This window comes from Lonchura striata, chromosome Z (assembly GCF_050655825.1).
Source record: "Lonchura striata isolate lonStrDom1 chromosome Z, ASM5065582v1, whole genome shotgun sequence".
NCBI lineage: Eukaryota > Metazoa > Chordata > Aves > Passeriformes > Estrildidae > Lonchura > Lonchura striata.
In genome coordinates this window covers 86,475,709-86,498,170 of record NC_140740.1, presented here as the reverse complement: position 1 = coordinate 86,498,170, position 22,462 = coordinate 86,475,709, and the positions used below count along the sequence as shown (strand labels likewise).

Sequence of the window (22,462 nt, the reverse complement as noted above, 5' to 3'; positions counted from 1 at the left end):
ATTGCTTTGATAATTCCTTCTACTGAGGCTATGTGTAAAGGTAAAATCCTGTTGCTGAAGTTGTTGCTTGTCCTGTTGTTCATGGGAAAGTCCCTTTGAGTTCAAGCAATAAAAATAGGAATAATGCCTTTTTTCAGATACAGCTTCGCATTGAAGCCTTCAGGAACATCCCCATTAAAGATGTTACCGTGTGAATGGGACAGTTTCTGTAGGGGCAGGACCCCTCGGCAGAAAGGACAGCCACACGTGCTGCCCCAGAGCTTAAACATTAACCAATTTACGACTGTCTCCCACGAGATTACCTCACCGCCCGGACTAATTAAGCAGAAAGGAATCAATTACTCCATAAGGTCACAACAACACATTACAGGCTAAATATTGTGATGCACCGCGGGGCAGCGAGGCGGGAAAATGACAATGAATTGTGTCAGGGGTGCGGGTGACCTTTCCTCCTGCAGCCACGGCAGGGAATAATCCTGCTGCTGCTTGCAGAGGCTGACACGGCTGCCCCGGCGCCGGGGATGTCGTGGCACCAGGGCATGTCCCAAATGAGGAGCCACACAGCAAACGGGAGCCCAGCCTGGTCCTGACCTCCCAAAAGCAGGTGGCCAGGCCGGGTTTAAGCCTCAGAAGGAGCTCAGAGAGCACTGGCTGATGCTGTCTGTAACACCTCAGGAGCCGGGGTGTTGGTCCAGACAAGGAAGGAAAAGCCTGTCCCTCGCTGTGCTGCACAACTGTGCTCAGGCCAGCACAGCGAGGAGCCGACGGGGCTTGGAAGGGACCTCTGGGCTGAGTCCTCGCTCAGAGCTCGGGGAGACACACGGGAAGCCAGGGATGTACCTCCAAAGGGCTTTGGAAGTGTGTTTCACCCTTAGGAGCCAGCTGTGAGCAATATGCAGCACCATGAGTGCTGTCCCGTGGCAGGGCCCAGGGACAGGCCGCCTGCGAGGGGACAGCAGTGGGGATATTAGGAAAAAACTTTTTCATTGAAAGAATAATAAAATACTGGATTTGTCTTCCTGGGGAGGTGGTGGAATGACCATCTCTGGATATGTTTAAAAAAAGACTGGACTTGGCACTTGGTGCTATGGTCTAGTTGTGGTGTTGGGGCATGTGTTGGACTTGATGATCTCAGAGGTCTCTTCCAACCTCGTGATTCTGTGATGTCTGCGCTACAGCCAGGGATGTGCAGCCCCTTCTCCAGCCTTTCCCAGGCCTTAGGCCTGAGACAGCTCCTGTGGCACTCCAAGGAGACGGCTCCGAGCACACGGCAGCCGGGGGAAGCCCCGCCGAGCCAGCGGCCAGCACGGTACCTTCACCGTCCACCTCGGGCAGCAGCTTGCGCAGCGGCTTCCGCACCTCCCACGTGCTGTTGATGAACATGGGCATCACCTTCAGCAGCTCCTCCTTGTCCTCCTGGTGGATGACGGGGATTGTCTCCAGAATCAGCTGCATCTGCTCCAGCTCGTGGCCCCCTGCACGGGAAGAAGGGCGCGGTGAGACGAGGCGCGGGAGTTAGACTGGGGCGGGCGTGGGGTGCTGTCAGCTCCGGGCGTCCCGAGCTCCACCTTTAGAGGAACGCAGGTGCCCAACCCCAAGAGGAAAGGTGTTTTCTGACCGGCTCCCAGCAGCTGCTGGGCACCAAGTCACGGCTCTGGTGGTGGCAGTCCCCCCGGCTGCCACGTGCCGTGTTTGCAGCCCTTTTCCTTCAGGATGTATTTATCCGTACGACCCCAAGCCCCGCTCAGGGCTGGCTGCCGGTCAGTGAGAGGAGAGGAGCAGCAGAGCCAAGCAGGGCACCTCGTTAGTGAGTGCCAATCCCACTCCTCAGGTGCTCCTGGATGGCACCAAGAGCTCCGTGGAGGATTTCCAGAGGAGCCCGGCAGGAGCGCGGAGCCGCGCCGTTGAATCCCTGCCTGCCAGGAGGGCTGGCTGGAAATGCTGCGTCCTCAGAGGCACTGCCGGAGCCCAGCTCACCCCTCTGGCTGCCCTGGCTGTCCCCAGACCCTGGCACAAGACAAAAACAACCATGGCTTTGATTTTAGCTCATGGAAAAAGCTGCCAACTCTGTGTGAGGAGTTACAAGCCACAAGGGTTTGAGTGGCGTGGTGGTTGAATTAACACAGGGTGAAAAAGTAGAATTTTGGGGGTTTTCCAGTGGGGTTCAAGGGGACAAGATGGAGGGATTTGAGCATGTCCTGGCCTTCTCCTTCTCCTTGCCCTCCATGTCTTGCTGTGCTGGTGACACTTTTCTGTTGGTTTAAGGTAGAGACAAACTGTCCAACATAAATGACAGATACTGGCACATTATTGTAAACATGGCACACACAGTTTTTGGTATAAAATGTAAATGCCACCCAAGATGGAGAACAGAATGCCATGGCCGAGCTGCTGGACAGAGCTCAGCAGGTCAGAGAAAGAATGTTAAAGAAAAGGAACAATAAACAACCTTGAGAAGCCGACCCTGCGCGTTTCAAACAGCTTTGGCTGTGCAGGCTAAGAAACAAAGGCTTTTACAATCTTAAGGTCATCCCAACACCCAGACCCCTGGGGCAGCCTGAACAACGGGGGTTTTTGGGCTACCAAGCCCTGCTGTCCCAGTCCTGCACTTCGGGCTGCTCCAACAGTGAGCAGGACGCGTCTGATCCACGACAAGGAGAGCTGAGCTCATCCACGGCCACACTTGTGATCAGCCAGCAGGGAGGGTGGGAGAGGCCACAGGGGATGGGGACCACTTGTCCCGAGGCAGCCCGGTGCTTGCAGGGGCTCCCCTCCACAGCCCAGAGCTCCCTGAGTATTGCAAATGAACCCATGGGAAGAAATTATGATGTCTGCTCCAGCTCAAGAGGCTGAATGATTTCTGTATTATAACTAGGCTATAATACATCAATATACTATTTAAAGGAGATACTAAAAATACAAACCTACTTTTTCTACCTACCATACCTAACTCCTCACAACTCGTGCCCCTCTCTGAGAGCCCAGCCCCAGGTGGGTTGGATTGGCCACCAGGCTCAAAAAATCCTCACCAGAATCCAACCAAGCAATCACCCTAGGTAAACAATTCTCCAAACACATTCCACATGGGAAAAACAAGGAGCAGAAATAAAAATTTTCTCTTTCTTTCCTCTGTGCTCCTCTTTGAAAAAATCCTGAGAGAGAGAAGAATGTGCCTGCCACACCTGTGGGTCAGCATGAGTTTTCCAGACTCACAGAGCCACAGGAAAAGCAAAGAGGACAAAAGGAGGGACGCCCTTCCCATATCAATCCTGGGCAGATTAATTCCCTTTCCTACAGAAGAGCTAATTTTAGGTCACTCAGAGATTCACAGCGTGACTCCAGGGGAAACCAAAGGTATCTGCCACGAAATGAACACCTTGTTAGTCAGGCTAATTCCCAAGCTGTGACCAAAATTACAGGGTGATGAAAGTCACAAAGCCTTGGTGGCTCTTCTCTTGGTGCAGCCCCAGCCACTGCTCTCTGAAGATACCTGGCAGCCAAAAGACACCGTGTTTAGTCACACAAAGAAGCTGCTAATGCAGTACTGGAAGCCTTGAATTATGGCTCTCCAGAAACCCCATTCTCTTCCATTATCCTCTATTTATGGAATTCCCAGGGACCTTTTCCTGAAGGCATTAACTCCTGAAAAGGGGAACACGAACCACAGGCAGAATAAACGCAGCAGGCTGTTGTTACCCAGGGGAGAACGAGGAGCTCTGCACCACATCTTGGAAAAGAGAACCTTCTCCAGGCTTGCAGCCAAGTCCCAGGGAAGCACCCAAGGCTGGGAGTAAGCCCTGATGCCATGGGAAAAGCCCCTGTGCCATCTCTAGCTCTTGTTCAGAGGCACAGCACCACTGGTGGACCCCATGGAGATCCGCAAGAACAGATCTCTTCTCCATTTTTCTCCTCTTTTCTCCCTTTTTCCCATTCACTCCTGCTCCCACTGCTGCATCTTTTGGTGGAAGGGACACAGGAGGGAGCTGTAGGTGCTCAGCTATGGGTGCTCTCCCCTGTTTTCCGTGGGGAAGCTCTCCCGAGGCCTGCAAGCCATGTTCCAGGTGCTGGGCAGGAGCTGCACGCTGTGAGCCTGGGGACAGCCAGGTCTGCTGTGGCCTCCCAGGGCTCTGCCAAGCCCACAGCACCCAGGGAAGGGCCTCTGGAAGGGGCTGGGGTCCCTTTTTGCTGCGCGTCCAGTAACTCGTGTGGGAGGATGGGAGCAGTGAGTGGCATCTACTCCGAATAACCAATCACCTTCATTCACCTGCCTGGCTTAAGCACCCCAGATAGACTGCCGAGTTAATTATATTGATTTATGCTCAGCACTCAATTTAAACTGCGCTGCTGACGCACTCTCAAGAAACCATTTACCAGGGCAAGGTGCTGCTGCAGGCTGGAGGCTTTCTATGAGCTACACGGCTGCCACTCCCCACGGGGCGCTGGCTGGCACCCAGGGCTCTGAGAAACCCTCATCCTGCAGGGAGAGAGGCTGTAGTTCTGTGAAACCCTCATCCTACAGCTCAGAGAAACTCTCATCCTGCAGGGAGGGAGGCTGTAGTTCTGTGAAACCCTCATCCTACAGCTCAGAGAAACTCTCATCCTGCAGGGAGGCTGTAGTTCTGTGAAACCCTCATCCTACAACTCTGAGAAACCCTCATCCTGCAGGGAGAGAGGCTGCAACTCTGAGAAACTCATCCTGCAGCTCTGTGAAACCCTCACCCTGCAGGGAGGGAGGCTGTAGTTCTGTGAAACTCATCCTGCAGCTCAGAGAAACTCTCATCCTGCAGGGAGGGAGGCTGTAGTTCTGTGAAACTCATCCTACAGCTCACAGAAACCCTCATCCTGCAGGGAGAGAGGCTATTGCTCTGTGAAACTCTCATCCTGCAGCTCAGAGAAACTCATCCTGCAGCTCTGAGAAACTCATCCTGCATCTCTGGGAAACCCTCATCCTGCAGCTCAGAGAAACTCTCATCTTGCAGGGAGAGAGGTTGTAGCTCAATGAAACTCATCCTGCAGCTGAGAGAAACTCACCCTGCAGCTCAGTGAAACTCATCCTGCAGGGAGAGAGGTTGTAGTTCTGTGAAACTCTCATCCTGCAGCTCAGTGAAACTCATCCTGCATCTCTGTGAAACCCTGGCATCCTGCAGCTCAGAGAAACTCATCCTGCAGCTCTGAGAAACTCATCTTGCAGGGAGAGAAGCTGTAGTTCTGTGAAACTCTTATCCTACATCTCTGTGAAACTCTCACCCTGCAGCTCAGTGAAACTCATCCTGCAAGGAGAGAGTCTGTAGTTCTGAGAAACTCTCATCCTGAAGCTCTGAGAAACTCCTGCATCTCTGAGAAACCCTCATCCTGCAGCTTTGAGAAACTCATCCTGCCTGCAGGGAGGGAGGCTGCAGCTTTGAGAAACTCTCATCCTGCAGGGAGAGAGGCTGCAACTCTGAGAAACTCATCCTGCAGCTGTGAGAAACTCATCCTGCAGCTGTGAGAAACATCCTGCAGCTCTGAGAAGCCCTCATCCTGCCTGCAGGGAGGCTGCAGCTGGCGTGGGGTGAGCTCCTTCTCCTGAGCAAAGAGAAGAGCAAGAGCAGAGGGGAATTCATGCTGCTGTGCAGGTGTTTGTGAGCTTTAGCTGCTCTGAGGGGCTGGGCTTTACTCCCCTCCTCTCTGGACACCACGGGCATCCTGCCTGCTGCCAGGCTCCTACCCTGGCCCTGCTGTGCCTGCTGGCACAGGAGGGGCCCGGAACTTCCCATGACAATGACAGATTTTGAAAGCCACCCAAAAGGAGTTATTCTGAGCTTGGTTTTGATCCCCGCCCATTAACCAAGCATCCTGCCAGCCCCTGGGGATGATTCAGTGATTTCACGGGATGCTCGCAGCGTGTGTCGGGCTGAGCCCAGCCTGTGGTGTGCCAAACCCCACCTCTGATCACCAAATCACCTCTGCTCTGCGCCTGCTGAGGGCTGTCAGGAACCAACCTGGGGAGGTTCCTGCTCTGGGGCAGAGGACAGATCAATCCCATCCCAGGACTACTTCTGCCTCTGTCTTACCTCGAAATGAGCTTAAAGCACCGCCTTGGATACCTCAGCCAAAATTACCTGTCCCATGGGATCCACAAAGAGCAAAAAGAAACCCAAGCTGGGGCTGAGAGAGGGGTCAGGCAGAGTGTGGAAAGCCAGAAATGCTCGGGAGCTCAGAAACAGCTCCTGTTTTGCTGTTTGGCGTGAGGAATAAGTGCAGGGGAACAGAGTGCAGCATCTCCCAGCAAGGTCAGACAATGCCCTGCACGTGCAGGTGTCCCTGCTCCTAGAACATATCCCAAGGAAACACCAGGAGCAGACAGCCTAAACGAACAGTTTTCAAAGCTGAAATCCTTGAGCTGGAGAGTTTTGGTGAAATTGAGGACAAAAAGAAGGAAGGAAAGGGAGGCACTTTTAATGATCGCTTCATAATGGTACTGACTGCTTATTTTTAAGCTTTCACAAAAGAAATATGGAAGATGCAGGCAGGAGTGGGGAGGCAGCAGCAGAGCAGCTGCAGACTAAGTCTGCAGAGCTCTTCTTCGCTGAGGTATCTGCGAAGGAAACGTTCTCCTCCATTATTAACGGGTCTGATTATTTATTTACACAACTCTGCAAACAGCTGCTCACAAAAGGCGTTAAGCCTTGTCGTTCAGAGTGCTGGCAGGCACAGAGGACATCCCGGGAGGAGCTGCAGCATCCCTCAGTGATGGCTCCGTGTCCCAGCCTGGGAAGTACAGCTTTGCTCCCCACACAGCATTTTTGGGACTCTGTTAAATGCATATTTTCTTCTCAATAACGTCAGAGCTGAGCTTTGAATGCTGCATTGATAACTCCTTGCTGTGCTTTTGTTGTCTTCTTTTCTTGCACCTCACCTTTACAGCTGCAATCCGTGCTCACAGGTAAATCCTAAAAGTTACAGGTCATTCAAATATCTTCCCATAAAGAAAATAAATAACTTGGAGACACCAATCACGATCCAAATCCATGGAATAGAGTACAAACCTGCTGGAACAGGGCACCAGCACCTCCTCTCCTCACACAGGGAAATTCCCTCTGCCGGGCTAGCCTCGGAATTGGGTAGCAAGGAAGGGAGAAAAGTGAATCAACGGGAGACAGAAACTTACCAGCGAAGAGCATCCTCCCAGTCAGCATCTCGGCCAGGATGCAGCCAGCTGCCCACATGTCGATGGCTTTGGTGTAGTTGTTGGGCGACAGGAGGAGGCGGGGGGAGCGGTACCACTTGGTCACCAAGCCTTCGGAGAGGTACCCCTGCAACAGCAGAGAGGGATCAGGAGGGGAATGGATAGAGAGCTCCTGCACCCTGAGCAGAGAGGGATCAGGAGGGGAATGGATAGAGAGCTCCTGCACCCCAAACAGAGAGGGATCAGGAGGGGAATGGATAGAGAGCTCCTGCACCCCAAAGAGAGAGGGATCAGGAGGGGAATGGATAGAGAGCTCCTGCACCCTGAGCACAGAGGGATCAGGAGGGGAATGGATAGAGAGCTCCTGCACCCTGAGCAGAGAGGGATCAGGAGGGGAATGGATAGAGAGCTCCTGCACCCCAAACAGAGAGGGATCAGGAGGGGAATGGATAGAGAGCTCCTGCACCCTGAGCAGAGAGGGATCAGGAGGGGAATGGATAGAGAGCTCCTGCACCCCAAACAGAGAGGGATCAGGAGGAGGAATGGATAGAGAGCTCCTGCACCCTGAGCAGAGAGGGATCAGGAGGGGAATGGATAGAGAGCTCCTGCACCCCAAACAGAGAGGGATCAGGAGGGGAATGGATAGAGAGCTTCTCCACCCCAAACAGAGAGGGATCAGGAGGGGAATGGATAGAGAGCTCCTGCACCCCAAACAGAGAGGGATCAGGAGGGGAATGGATAGAGAGCTTCTCCACCCCAAACAGAGAGGGATCAGGAGGGGAATGGATAGAGAGCTCCTGCACCCCAAACAGAGAGGGATCAGGAGGGGAATGGATAGAGAGCTTCTCCACCCCAAACAGAGAGGGATCAGGAGGGGATGGATAGAGAGCTCCTGCACCCTGAGCAGAGAGGGATCAGGAGGGGAATGGATAGAGAGCTCCTGCACCCTGAGCAGAGAGGGATCAGGAGGGGAATGGATAGAGAGCTCCTGCACCCCAAACAGAGAGGGATCAGGAGGGGAATGGATAGAGAGCTCCTGCACCCTGAGCAGAGAGGGATCAGGAGGGGAATGGATAGAGAGCTCCTGCACCCTGAGCAGAGAGGGATCAGGAGGAGGAATGGATAGAGAGCTCCTGCACCCCAAACAGAGAGGGATCAGGAGGAGGAATGGATAGAGAGCTTCTCCACCCCAAACAGAGAGGGATCAGGAGGGGAATGGATAGAGAGCTCCTGCACCCCAAACAGAGAGGGATCAGGAGGAGGAATGGATAGAGAGCTCCTGCACCCTGAGCAGAGAGGGATCAGGAGGGGAATGGATAGAGAGCTTCTCCACCCCAAACAGAGAGGGATCAGGAGGGGAATGGATAGAGAGCTCCTGCACCCTGAGCAGAGAGGGATCAGGAGGGGAATGGATACAGAGCTCCTGCACCCCAAACAGAGAGGGATCAGGAGGGGAATGGATAGAGAGCTCCTGCACCCTGAGCAGAGAGGGATCAGGAGGGGAATGGATAGAGAGCTCCTGCACCCCAAACAGAGAGGGATCAGGAGGGGAATGGACAGTAGAGCTCCTCTATCCTGAGCAGAGAGGGATCAGGAGGGGAATGGACAGCAGAGCTCCTGCACCCTGAGCAGAGAGGGATCAGGAGGGGGAAAAGGCAGTAGAGCTCCTGCACCCTGAGCAGAGAGGGATCAGGAGGGGAATGGATAGAGAGCTCCTGCACCCTGAGCAGAGAGGGATCAGGAGGAGGGAAAGCAGAGCTCCTCCACCCCGAGCAGAAAGGGATCAGGACAGAACAGGCAGCAGCTCCTCCATCCTGAGCACAGAGGGTTCAGGACAGGAACTGGCAGCAGAGCTCCTCCATCCTGATCAGGGAGGGTTCAAGACAGGAACAGGCAGCAGCTCCTCCACCCTGAGCAGAGAGCTCTCAGGAGGAGGAAAAGCAGCAGAGCTCCTCCACCCTGAGGAGAGAGGGATCAGGAGGGGGAAAAGGCAGCAGAGCTCCTCCATTCTCAGCAGAGAGGGCTCATGACAGGAACAGGCAGAAGCTTCTCCACCCTGAGCAGAGAGGGCTCAGGACAGAATGGGCAGCAGAGCTCCTGCATCCTGAACAGAAAGGGATCAGGAGGGGGAAAAGCAGCAGAGCTCCTCGCGGTCACTTCCCAGCGCAGGGAATCCTGCCCCCAGGGCTGCGCTGCTGCCCCACGGGATCTGGGGAACACCAGTGGGGACAGGGACACCTCAGGGCTCCACCAGGCAGGGCACGGGCTGTTTGTCACCATGGTAGTGCAGCACCACCTGCAAAGGACAGATGGCTGTGGCAGCACAGAGCTGCGGATCACACCTGCCCGAGTCATCCCAGGTCACCTCTGGAGGCTTGGATGTGTCCTATGAATCCCAATCCCCCTTCATGGGAGACATTGGCCAGAAAATCAAAAGCATCAGGATGGATCCACAGCACAGTGTGGAAGGAAAGCCTCTGGTATCAGACCTGTCTGCGAGGGGTGCAGAACTGCCAAGGGCTCTCAGCCAAGACTCCCACAACAACAAGCCAGGGGAAAAGTGGGAAAATCCTTCTGGGGAGCACCTAGCTGATTCAGGGATGGGAAAACCTGTTCCTCTGCACTGAGCCTGAGCCTTGCCTGACAAATCATCCTCTGGCATGGCGAGGGGCAGCTCCTCAGCCCGGCCCCACTGTGCTGGCAGTGGGGATGTTTGGGGCAGTCCTCACCCCTCTGTGCTGGCACTGAGGATGTTTGGGGCAGTCCTCACCCCACTGTGCTGGCAGTGGGGATGTTTGGGGCAGTCCTCACCCCTCTGTGCTGGCACTGAGGATGTTTGGGGCAGTCCTCACCCCACTGTGCTGGCAGTGGGGATGTTTGGGGCAGTCCTCACCCCACTGTGCTGGCACTGAGGATGTTTGGGGCGCTCCTCACCCCACTGTGCTGGCACTGAGGATGTTTGGGGAGTCCTCACCCCACTGTGCTGGCAGTGGGGATGATTGGGACAGCTCCTCACCCCTCTGTGCTGGCACTGGGGATGTTTGGGGAGTCCTCACCCCACTGTGCTGGCACTGAGGATGTTTGGGGAGTCCTCACCCCACTGTGCTGGCACTGAGGATGTTTGGGGCGCTCCTCAGCCCAGCCCCACTGTGCTGGCAGTGGGGATGTTTGGGGAGTCCTCACCCCACTGTGCTGGCAGTGGGGATGTTTGGGGAGTCCTCACCCCACTGTGCTGGCAGTGGGGATGTTTGGGGAGTCCTCACCCCACTGTGCTGGCAGTGGGGATGTTTGGGCAGTCCTCACCCCACTGTGCTGGCAGTGGGGATGTTTGGGGCAGTCCTCACCCCACTGTGCTGGCACTGAGGATGTTTGGGGAGTCCTCACCCCACTGTGCTGGCAGTGGGGATGTTTTGGGCGCTCCTCACCCCACTGTGCTGGCAGTGGGGATGTTTGGGGCAGCTCCTCACCCCACTGTGCTGGCAGTGGGGATGTTTGGGGCAGCTCCTCACCCCACTGTGCTGGCAGTGGGGATGTTTGGGGCAGTCCTCACCCCACTGTGCTGGCAGTGGGGATGTTTTGGGCGCTCCTCACCCCACTGTGCTGGCAGTGGGGATGTTTGGGGCAGTCCTCACCCCACTGTGCTGGCACTGAGGATGTTTTGGGCGCTCCTCACCCCACTGTGCTGGCAGTGGGGATGTTTGGGGAGTCCTCACCCCACTGTGCTGGCACTGAGGATGTTTGGGGAGTCCTCACCCCACTGTGCTGGCAGTGGGGATGTTTGGGGCAGTCCTCACCCCACTGTGCTGGCAGTGGGGATGTTTGGGGCAGCTCCTCACCCCACTGTGCTGGCACTGAGGATGTTTTGGGCGCTCCTCACCCCACTGTGCTGGCAGTGGGGATGTTTGGGGAGTCCTCACCCCACTGTGCTGGCACTGAGGATGTTTGGGGCAGTCCTCACCCCACTGTGCTGGCAGTGGGGATGTTTGGGGCGCTCCTCAGCCCAGCCCCACTGTGCTGGCAGTGGGGATGGAGTTTGGGATGCCTGACCTTGTTCCCAGGAGAAGCTCTCAGCAGCATCCATGGGATGAAGGCCATCCGGTCTCTGAAGCAAGGCCCTCCTGCTCCTGAGCCCACCTGGATTTGTCACCAGAGCCAAGAGCTCCCAGCCCTGCTGGAGCCACGGGACGTGTCCCCGCAGCCTGGGAATAACCCTGGCACCACCAGGGACCCCTCACTGCCACCCTGGGGTTGGGCATGGATGGTTATTGCATCGGGATAACACTGGAATATTCACAAGCAGCCCTTTCTATATCAAATATAACACATTAACAGAAGGAGGTAGATTGAAATGCAGCAGGAGCAGCAAAATAAAATTAAGTTATAAAGCTGAATTGCATTTAAATGCCACAAAGCATTTGGAGAACGTAAAAATGCAATGACGGCATGGACACAGCTCACATAAAAGCTTATTTGAAAACTCTATCCCTGCTGATTTAGTCCCACAGACTGTTTCCAGCTGCACTACACCTGGAGTTGTGCTGCAGGGCATTTCCTGGGATGCTGTAGGATGCATCTCTCCACCTAAACACCACAAACACCACAAGGCTGATCACACTCCTCTTCCCCCAGTGCAGGTTTTTGTGCCAATTCCCAAATGTGCGAGTCACCAAGCTTTTAATCATAAAGGGCTTGCTTTTAAAAGAACGTTTTAATTTCGGCCTTCTCATGATAAGTTGTAATGGAGACTGATTAGCTAAGAAGTTTCCTTTTATGGTGCTATATTTTTGCTAATGCTGCTCAGTCAGAACCAGCACAAAAGCCCCCAGGCATTATCCGATCAAACCACCACTTCTCAGCTGCTGCAATTATTCCCAACAACGGAGACGCTGGAATTTATTGGAGAACCCCAGGAAAATAAACTCTGAGGGTAGTAATCCAGGGCAATTCTTAGCTGGAGCCATTTCTTCCCTCTCCCAGGGAAGGAGTGCCACCTCCTTACGGATTTAACGCTGCTCATGTGTTTCTCCTCTCTGACAGCAAGAGGGATCTGAGCTCTCAGGGGTGTCTGCACCATGCAAGATGCATGAGCAAATATCTGAAAGTCACAGCAAGCTGAGCATTTTCCTCCCCTCATGTCTTGGAGAAAATTCCCTGCAAAAACTCGCCGAATGGACACATCTTCGACCTTCCTGCTGCCAGGTGAGGCTCCTGGAGGTGGTTAATTCTCGCCGTGCTTCCCCTCTCCTGCTGCCCCTCACCCCGGGTCTGAGTGGAAGCCATCTCCCCGCTTCCACCTGCTGGGAAACCTTGGCTTGCCCAGGAAGAACCCACAGAGGAACCAAGGATCCAAGGAGGAACCTGCAGCTGCTTTCCATCCCCCCAGTTCGTGGTCCTTGGAGCCAGACCCCACCATGGAGGACCCCACCATGGAGGACCCCACCTCATGGACCCCACCATGGAGCATCCCACCCCATGGACCCCACCAAGGTGGATCCCACCTCATGGACCCCACCATGGTGGATCCCACCTCATGGATCCCACCATGGAGGATCCCACCTCATGGACCCCACCATGGAGGACCCCACCTCATGGACCCCACCATGGTGGATCCCACCTCATGGACCCCACCATGGTGGATCCCACCTCATGGACCCCACCATGGAGGACCCCACCTCATGGACCCCACCATGGAGGATCCCATTTCGTGGACTCCACCATGGAGGATCCCACCTCATGGATCCCACCATGGAGGATCCCACCTCATGGACCCCACCATGGAGGATCCCACCTCATGGACCCCACTATGGAGGACCCCATCTCATGGACCCCACCATGGAGGATCCCATTTCGTGGACCCCACCATGGAGGATCCCACCCTGTGGACCCCACCACTGCCTCCCGGGGCATTCCACACCGGGCTCTGCATTATCCCTGCCCTTCCTCAGGGGAGAATACATGGAGGAGCTATTGGAGGTCTGGAAAGCGAGACTTTTCCGACCTGTCTCAAGGTCCTCCCGTGGGCAGCGCAGCGTCCCAGCCTCGAGCAGCTGACACAGCCCTGACACCTTCCCCTCACTAACAACCATGGCTAGATCCCTATTTTTAGGGAATACCCGAGCTCCTGTCCTGCTGCCTGCAGGAATTAGCTGCAGTCCTGTGGACTAACAGGTTCTAGGGAGAAATGCCACTGCAGCTTTGGGAGGAATGCCACTGCAGTTTTGGGAGAAATGCCACCGCACCTTTGGGAGAAATGCCACTGCAGTTTTGGGAAAAATGCCACTGCACCTTTGGGAGAAATGCCACTGCAGTTTTGGGAGAAATGCCACTGCACCTTTGGGAGAAATGCCACTGCACCTTTGGGAGAAATGCCACCACAGTTTTGGGAGAAATGCCACCACACCTTTGGGAGAAATGCCACTGCAGTTTTGGGAAAAATGCCACTGCACCTTTGAGAGAAATGCCACCACACCTTTGGGAGAAATGCCACCACAGCTTTGGGAGAAATGCCACTGCAGCTTTGGGATCCAGGATCATGAGGTCCTGGACCAGGACCCACCTGCACCTGGGCTGGGCACGGACTCAGCCCCAACCTGTGGTGAGGAGCCCAGGCACTTCTGGCCATCAGCTTGGCGAGGCAGGGCTCCAGCACAAGGATTTCACCGTTCACGTAGATTCAACCAGACAGCAAGACCAAGAGCCAAAGCATATTAATTAGTTCTAATTAAGATGGAACATAACCTCTTCGTGACAATATTCTGTGGATTCAGCACAGCCCTTTCTGCACTGAAGAGTCTCTTTATAAAAAACAACATAATGGAGTTAATTGAAAAATGGAAGTAGTTTCAAGTCTAAGCCCTTCCATGCTCTATATATTTTTTTCCCCTAGCAATTTTCTAGTGTCTTTTTCCTGCTTCTCCTCTTGTCTTCCCGTGTGTGTGGCAGCAGCTCAGGCAATCTATAAAGGTGATGGATTCACTACAGTTTGGATAAGAATCGAGTCAGATCAAACAGCACAGTGAGGGAACTGGAAAGCAAAGAGAAATGGACGCTTTTCCAAATTCCTTACACAACACATATTTTGTGTTTTGGTTGAAAACACCAGAAGGAGAAACAACTCAGGGCAGGCAGCACACTGAACCTGCCTTCCATGGGTGCGGGCACACGGGGAGCACACGGGGAGGACAGAGCTGCTGGTGCTCCAAATCCACCACCATCCAACCCCAGGGCTCCTCCCTGGAGCCAGAGCGATCCTCCTCAAGGGACCACGGAGCGCAGGATCCCACCTACTGCAAACCCAGCAGATGGATGGATGGATGTTGGATGGATGGATGGATGATGGATGATGGATGGATGGATGGATGGATGGATGGATGATGGATGGATGATGGATGGATGGATGGATGGATGGATGGATGATGGATGGATGGATGTTGGATGGATGGATGGATGATGGATGATGGATGGATGATGGATGGATGGATGGATGATGGATGGATGGATGATGGATGGATGGATGGATGGATGGATGATGGATGGATGATGGATGGATGGATGGATGGATGGATGGATGGATGGATGGATGGATGTTGGATGGATGGATGGATGGATGGATGGATGGATGGATGGATGAATGGATGGATGGATGATGGATGGATGGATGGATGGATGGATGGATGGATGGATGGATGATGGATGGATGATGGATGGATGGATGGATGGATGGATGGATGGATGGATGGATGATGGATGGATGATGGATGGATGGATGGATGATGGATGGATGGATGATGGATGGATGGATGATGGATGGATGGATGGATGGATGGATGATGGATGGATGATGGATGGATGGATGGATGGATGGATGGATGGATGGATGATGGATGGATGGATGGATGGATGGATGGATGGATGATGGATGGATGGATGGATGGATGGATGATGGATGGATGATGGATGGATGGATGGATGATGGATGGATGGATGGATGATGGATGGATGGATGATAGATGGATGAGGGATGGATGGATGGATGGATGGATGGATGGATGGATGGATGATGGATGGATGGATGATAGATGGATGAGGGATGGATGGATGGATGGATGATGGATGGATGGATGGATGGATGGATGGATGGATGGATGGATGATAGATGGATGGATGGATGATGGATGGATGGATGGATGGATGATGGATGGATGGATGGATGGATGGATGGATGGATGATGGATGGATGGATGGATGGATGGATGGATGGATGGATGATGGATGGATGATGGATGGATGGATGGATGGATGGATGGATGGATGATGGATGGATGATGGATGGATGGATGGATGGATGGATGATGGATGATAGATGGATGGATGGATGATGGATGATAGATGGATGGATGGATGATGGATGGATGGATGGATGGATGGATGATGGATGGATGGATGATAGATGGATGGATGGATGATGGATGGATGGATGGATGGATGGATGGATGATGGATGGATGGATGGATGGATGGATGGATGGATGGATGATGGATGGATGGATGGATGGATGGATGATGGATGGATGGATGGATGGATGGATGGATGGATGATGGATGGATGGATGGATGGATGGATGATGGATGGATGGATGGATGATGGATGGATGGATGGATGGATGATAGATGGATGGATGGATGATGGATGGATGGATGGATGATGGATGGATGGATGGATGGATGGATGGATGGATGGATGATGGATGATGGATGGATGGATGGATGATGGATGGATGATGGATGGATGGATGGATGGATGATGGATGCATGATGGATGGATGGATGGATGGATGATGGATGGATGGATGATGGATGGATGGATGGATGGATGGATGGATGGATGGATGGAGATGAGCAGGAGGACCAGAGCCTCTGCAGACACACTGGCAGGGACAAGACCTTGTGGGCCAGCCGGGCCGCAGAGCTGCAGACAGGCGGAGCATGGCAGAGGATTCTGGTGGGGAAGGGGGGATGAATGCATTCCCCACAGGGATGGAGACTGTGAGCAGGAAATGCCCAGCTTTGCCTGTCCTACACCAGGATAAGGACCACGTGGGCCTGGGAATGCTCCTTTCTTCACCTCCAACCCCCTCTTCGCTCACCATTTGGGCACTGGGGTGCAGGCCCAAGTGTTGAAACCACAAGCAGCAGCAGCCAAAGAGAAAGGCAAAAACATGGAGATGTTCCAGAGGGATAAACTCCCAGGAATAAAGAAAGAGCAGAGTGGTGGAAAAGAGAGGAGCCTCCACAGCTGGGTGGTGAGAGCTCTGGAGAAGATCCAGGATGAGAGAGAGAGACATGGATGAAGAGGATCAGCTCCTGAGGGTTCTCTCCTGCTACACCTGCTACTCTGTGCCCTAAAGTCTGCAAGCACCTGAGCTTAGAGCCTCCCCTGTCTGGGACAGCGCTAAACTTGTCAGGCCTGAGCAGCCTGGGAAGGCTCAGACCAAGATCTGGATGTGACTTTGGCAGCTGGAAATCCCTTTTGTTCACTGTGGACAAGTTTCAGACCAAGAGATGTCCCCATGCTGCTCTTACCACATGGAGAAAGGTATCTGAGCAGCAAAACCAGCCAGAGTGGGAGACACAGAGCAAAAACTGCTCTGCTTCGCAGCTGGGGAGGCCAGCTCCTTGTTGTGCCTCGCGGCATCCCCCAGGGATGGGGAGCTCTCCATTCCCACCACGTTATCCCAGCTCAGCATCCCCCAGGGATGGGGAGCTCTCCATTCCCACCACGTTATCCCAGCTAAACAAACCCCAGGGATGGGGAGCTCTCCATTCCCACCACGTTATCCCAGCTCAGCAAACCCCAGGGATGGGGAGCTCTCCATTCCCACCACGTTATCCCAGCTAAACAAACCCCAGGGATGGGGAGCTCTGCATTCCCACCACGTTATCCCAGCTAAACAAACCCCAGGGATGGGGAGCTCTGCATTCCCACCACGTTATCCCAGCTAAACAAACCCCAGGGATGGGGAGCTCTGCATTCCCACCACGTTATCCCAGCTAAACAAACCCCAGGGATGGGGAGCTCTGCATTCCCACCACGTTATCCCAGCTAAACAAACCCCAGGGATGGGGAGCTCTGCATTCCCACCACGTTATCCCAGCTAAACAAACCCCAGGGATGGGGAGCTCTCCATTCCCACCACGTTATCCCAGCTCAGCAAAACCCCAGGGATGGGGAGCTCTCCATTCCCACCACGTTATCCCAGCTCAGCAAAACCCCAGGGATGGGGAGCTCTCCATTCCCACCACGTTATCCCAACTCGGCATCCCCCAGGGATGGGGAGCTCTCCATTCCCACCACGTTATCCCAGCTCAGCAAACCCCAGGGATGGGGAGCTCTCCATTCCCACCACGTTATCCCAGCTAAACAAACCCCAGGGATGGGGAGCTCTCCATTCCCACCACATTATCCCAGCTCAGCAAACCCCAGGGATGGGGAGCTCTCCATTCCCACCACGTTATCCCAGCTCAGCAAACCCCAGGGATGGGGAGCTCTCCATTCCCACCACGTTATCCCAGCTCAGCATCCCCCAGGGATGGGGAGCTCTCCATTCCCACCACGTTATCCCAGCTCGGCATCCCCCAGGGATGGGGAATTCTCCATTCCCACCACGTTATCCCAGCTCAGCAAACCCCAGGGATGGGGAGCTCTCCATTCCCACCACGTTATCCCAGCTCGGCATCCCCCAGGGATGGGGAGCTCTCCATTCCCACCACATTATCCCAGCTCAGCATCCCCCAGGGATGGGGAGCTCTCCATTCCCACCACGTTATCCCAGCAAAACCCAGGGATGGGGAGCTCTCCATTCCCACCACGTTATCCCAGCTCAGCATCCCCCAGGGATGGGGAGCTCTCCATTCCCACCACGTTATCCCAGCTCAGCATCCCCCAGGGATGGGGAGCTCTCCATTCCCACCACGTTATCCCAACTCAGCATCCCCCAGGGATGGGGAGCTCTCCATTCCCACCACGTTATCCCAGCTCAGCATCCCCCAGGGATGGGGAGCTCTCCATTCCCACCACGTTATCCCAGCTCGGCATCCCCCAGGGATGGGGAGCTCTCCATTCCCACCACGTTATCCCAGCTCAGCAAACCCCAGGGATGGGGAGCTCTCCATTCCCACCACGTTATCCCAACCCAGTGTTTGGCTGAGGAAAGTCACACCAGGCAAGGATGGTAGGTGTATTCCAAGCTGTGTTTGAAATTCTGCTCACAACCCAGCGTGGTTCACATCTGCCGTTTTGACACTCTGCAGGATGGTTTGGGGTTTGAGAATCATCAGGTCAGAAGAGGTGTGACCTTTGAGACAACACCACAACCTGCAATTGTTTGTGTTAGCAGAGCCCAGCCATTAGTGCAAGCACATTCCAGACACAAAACATGCTAAGAGAAAAAAAAAATCCACGCGCTTAAGACAACCCTTCCTCGCCTCACAGGCTACCAGAAAACAGAGGCGCAGCTCTGTGCTGCCTTCAGAGGTTTGGATCTGCTGTGTCTTTGGGGTAGTTAATTGCCCAAAGGGTGCAGGATTTCATCTGCTTGTGGGCGCCTCTGCCCGAGCACTGGCTGGAGCACCAGGTCTGGGCTGTGAGCATCCCTGCTGTGCTCAGGCCCGTGCCCTGGGCTGGCTGCCTGGGACAGAGGCCAAAGATTAAGAGAATAAAGTGGGCATTTATTAAAGGCCCTCAATAGCTGCACCTTGGGCAGTCAAAGCCTTCCAGAGGCCTCACACAGGGTGGATGAATTTTTCACACAATTTTAAATTTGGTCTTTTTACATATCAGGGGCTAACCCTCCAATTACAGCTTCAGGAAATGAAGTCATATTCCCCCAGTTTGCTTCCCCGCAACTCACTTTTCTTTGTACTTTTCAGGGCCTGAGGCTGTAGGGTGTCCCTGGGTCTCAGGCCCAGAGGGATTGTTCTGCCTGCCCAAAATGTAGAGACAGGAGACAACACTTTATATAGAGTTTGGAGCTATGCACCATAGGAGTATGGGATTTGAAAAATATAAAAGCTAAAACTCTAAGGTATCAGGGGGGTCCCGAAGCCTCAGACCCGGGATGCTCCACTGCTCTGCCTCCTGCCAGAGCACAGAGCTCATCAGTCCGAGCGAGCCTTGCAGGGGAGCAGAGCTTGAAAGGGAAACAGGGAAAGGAATTGATTTCCCTGAGCCATCTCCAAAGCACTGGACATCAAAGGCAGGGCCACATCCCATCAAACCCAGCCCTGGCAAACCCAGCCCTGGCAAACCCAGCTTTAGCAAACCCAGCCCTGGCAAACCCAGCCCTGACAAACCCAGCTCTGGCAAACCCAGCCGTGGCAAACCCAGCCCTGGCAAACCCAGCTTTAGCAAACCCAGCTCTGGCAAACCCAGCCCTGACAAACCCAGGTTTAGCAAACCCAGCCCGGGCAAACCCAGCCCGGGCAAACCCAGCTCTGGCAAACCCAGCTTTAGCAAACCCAGCTTTAGCAAACCCAGCTCTGGCAAACCCAGCTTTAGCAAACCCAGCTTTAGCAAACCCAGCTCTGGCAAACCCAGGTTTAGCAAACCCAGCCCTGGCAAACCCAGCCCTGACAAACCCAGTTCTTCTGGCAAACCCAGCCCGGGCAAACCCAGCTTTAGCAAACCCAGCTGTGCCAAACCCAGCCCTGGCAAACCCAGCCTGGGCAAACCCAGCTTTAGCAAGCCCAGCCCTGCCACCACCAGGGATCACCAAGGGCTGACGTTATCTGCTGCTCCCAGCTCTGCTCCCAGCAGCCTCCACCTTTCTCTGCACACTCACATGGGCTTTTTTGCACTGATCCTCCAGCCTCCCACCCCGTGAGGAGCTGGACATGCTCGTGCCATGGCATCTGCCAGAGTTAAACACCAACATGAAGCTGCAGCCCTTGACAGCTCCTTCCACTGCACTGGCTGTTATTGATGCGAGAGAGGATTGCTTAGAAATAACAATAATTCCGCAGCAGACACCAGCAGATGACTCCTGCCCCGACCCCGCAGTCTTTGACAACACAGTTGTCCTTAAATCAGAGGCTTTCTGTGTTCATGTAGCCTGCCTTGTTTGCAGGGGTTTTCTCTGGGAGCTACCTGACTTTAAAACAAACAAATCACACGTTTGAAAAGCCGGGAGCCTCTTCCTGAGCTGGGGCATAAATAATGAGTGAGGAAGGGAGCACAGGAAGGGCAGGCAGTGTGACAGGGACCCCGTGCTTGCTTCCTGCAGCTTCATTCCTTTTCCCCAGGCTCTGTTTCTCCCCACATCCCAGACTCATATCCAGAATAAATCAGCGCAGGATTGTGAGATTGTCTTTTTGCCATCCTCTGCTGCTTTCCCTTCCCAGAACAACGGGCAGGAACCCACTGGTAAATGCAAAGCGCATTTAAACCTCGGCACAGGCACAACAAGAGATCCATGCAGGACCCCAGCCTTGCCCAGGCACATCCAGCTCTAGAGAACAGATTCCATGTGATCTCACAGCACCAAAGAGTGGCTTTAACCAGAAGCCAGCTGCAGACCACGCCGTGGCTTTGCATTCTCCCAGGAACGCGCGGGCCCACGGGCTGACGGAGCCTCCGCCACGCTCCTCCACTGCTCAGGAGCCCCAGCCTGGAAGGCAACCTGCAATTCACATCTGCAGCTGCGCTCAGGATCCATTAGCACCAGGACTGTGTGTTACAGAGCCTTCTCAGCCATTATCCCTCCCTCCCTGCCTCCCACGCCGCCTGCCCGCTGCCAGCACTGCAGGCTGCCCCGGTCACTCATGTTTTTGTGGCTTCATGATGCTGAGTGCCAAGCAGCAAAGAACTTCATGTGTCATTTGGATCCAGACCTCAGATGAAAGGATTTGGCTGAGCCTCAAAGACCCACTCCTCTCCCCCTATGTTAAATGAATGTAATTCAAACGAAATCAGGTTTTTAAGAAGCTGGTTGGCACCGAAGAGAGGACAAAGCCCAGCAGAGTGGGTGTGGACATGCCGGGTCCCCTCTCCGCGTGCTTCCAGCAGCTTGTGCTTTTTAACAGCAGCAGAGCAAGGAACACAGAGCTTAGTAATTTGAGTAAATCAAGCAAACACACGCCTCCCCACAGTGCACTGCTGAGACAGAACAAAATACCTGAGCGTGCGTTTGATATACACAGCATAAAGCAATGCAAGGCAGCTGAAGGACACTCAAATCCTTCCCCTGCCCTCTTTGCAGAGCTCAGTGCACGGGCTGTGCCCAGAAACCATGGATGGACAGGGCTCTGAGCAGCCCCTTCCAGTGGAAGGTGTCCCTGCTCCTTGCTGGGAGGTTGGGCTGAATGAGCTTTAAAGGTCCCTTCCCACCCAAACCGTGACTCCCTGGACACGTGTCGTGGCTTGGGGCAGAGCAGCCACCAGCAGTGACCACCCAGCAGGGCTCACAGCTGCCCAAAGAGGCTCCAGTTCCCCTGGAAGATCCCCCACGGCCCAGCCACATCACGCCACAAGCGCCTGGCCAGCCGGGCGCTGCTTACCTTGTGTGAGTAGTGCTGATCCACGATCCTGGCCAGGCCGAAGTCGCCGATCTTCAGCACCAGGTCCTCCGTGCTGATGAAGATGTTGGCCGGCTTGAGGTCGCGGTGCAGGACGTTGGCCGAGTGGATGTACTTGAGCCCGCGCAGCAGCTGGTACATGAAGAGCTTGGCGTGCTCCTCGGCCAGCTTGCCCTGCTCCAGCAGCCGCGCCAGGTCCGTCTCCATGTACTCCTGCACGATGTACACCATGTTGAACTTGAAGAAGTCCCCGCGCAGCTTGGCGCCCTTGGGGCCCAGCACCTCGTAGACCTTGACGATGTTCTCGTGGTCCAGGCGGCGGATGATCTTGATCTCGCGGAAGGCGTGCTTGACGCTGCGGGCATCGCCCAGCGTCAGCTTCTTCACGGCCACCTTGCGGCAGCTGCGGCTGTCCAGGGCGGACAGCACCAGCCCGTTGGCCCCGAAGCCCAGCGGTCGGAAGTTGACGAAGCGGCAGCCCAGGTCGTAGCCGTACATGCTGGCGATGCAGTCGCACTTCTCTGCCATCGCGCGCTCCGGCTCTCCCCGCTCCGCCGCTCGTCACTCGGGAAGCCGGGGACGTCCCAGGGCGGGCGGGTCAGACACGCGGCTGGAAAACGAGCCCCTCATTGCTACTCACGGGTGCCTGGAGAGGGGCCTTGCGCTCAGCCCATCACTTCGAGACCACACAGCGTGAAAATGAAGCTGAGGATACACAAACATG

At 54.6% G+C, this 22,462-nt stretch overlaps 1 protein-coding gene across 1 annotated transcript in view; it reads right to left on the bottom strand.

Annotated features, from left to right (window-relative positions):
• Positions 1–22,462, bottom strand: part of MAPK4 (mitogen-activated protein kinase 4) — a 62,288-nt gene that overhangs the window by 6,834 nt on the left and 32,992 nt on the right. The window contains exons 2-4 of the mRNA XM_031507514.3: positions 21,721–22,443; positions 7,151–7,295; positions 1,314–1,475 (exon numbers count right to left, since the gene is read on the bottom strand). Coding sequence (XP_031363374.1) covers positions 1,314–1,475; positions 7,151–7,295; positions 21,721–22,266 — 853 coding nt within the window. The 5' untranslated portion in view covers positions 22,267–22,443. The remainder of the gene's footprint in view (positions 1–1,313; positions 1,476–7,150; positions 7,296–21,720; positions 22,444–22,462) is intronic.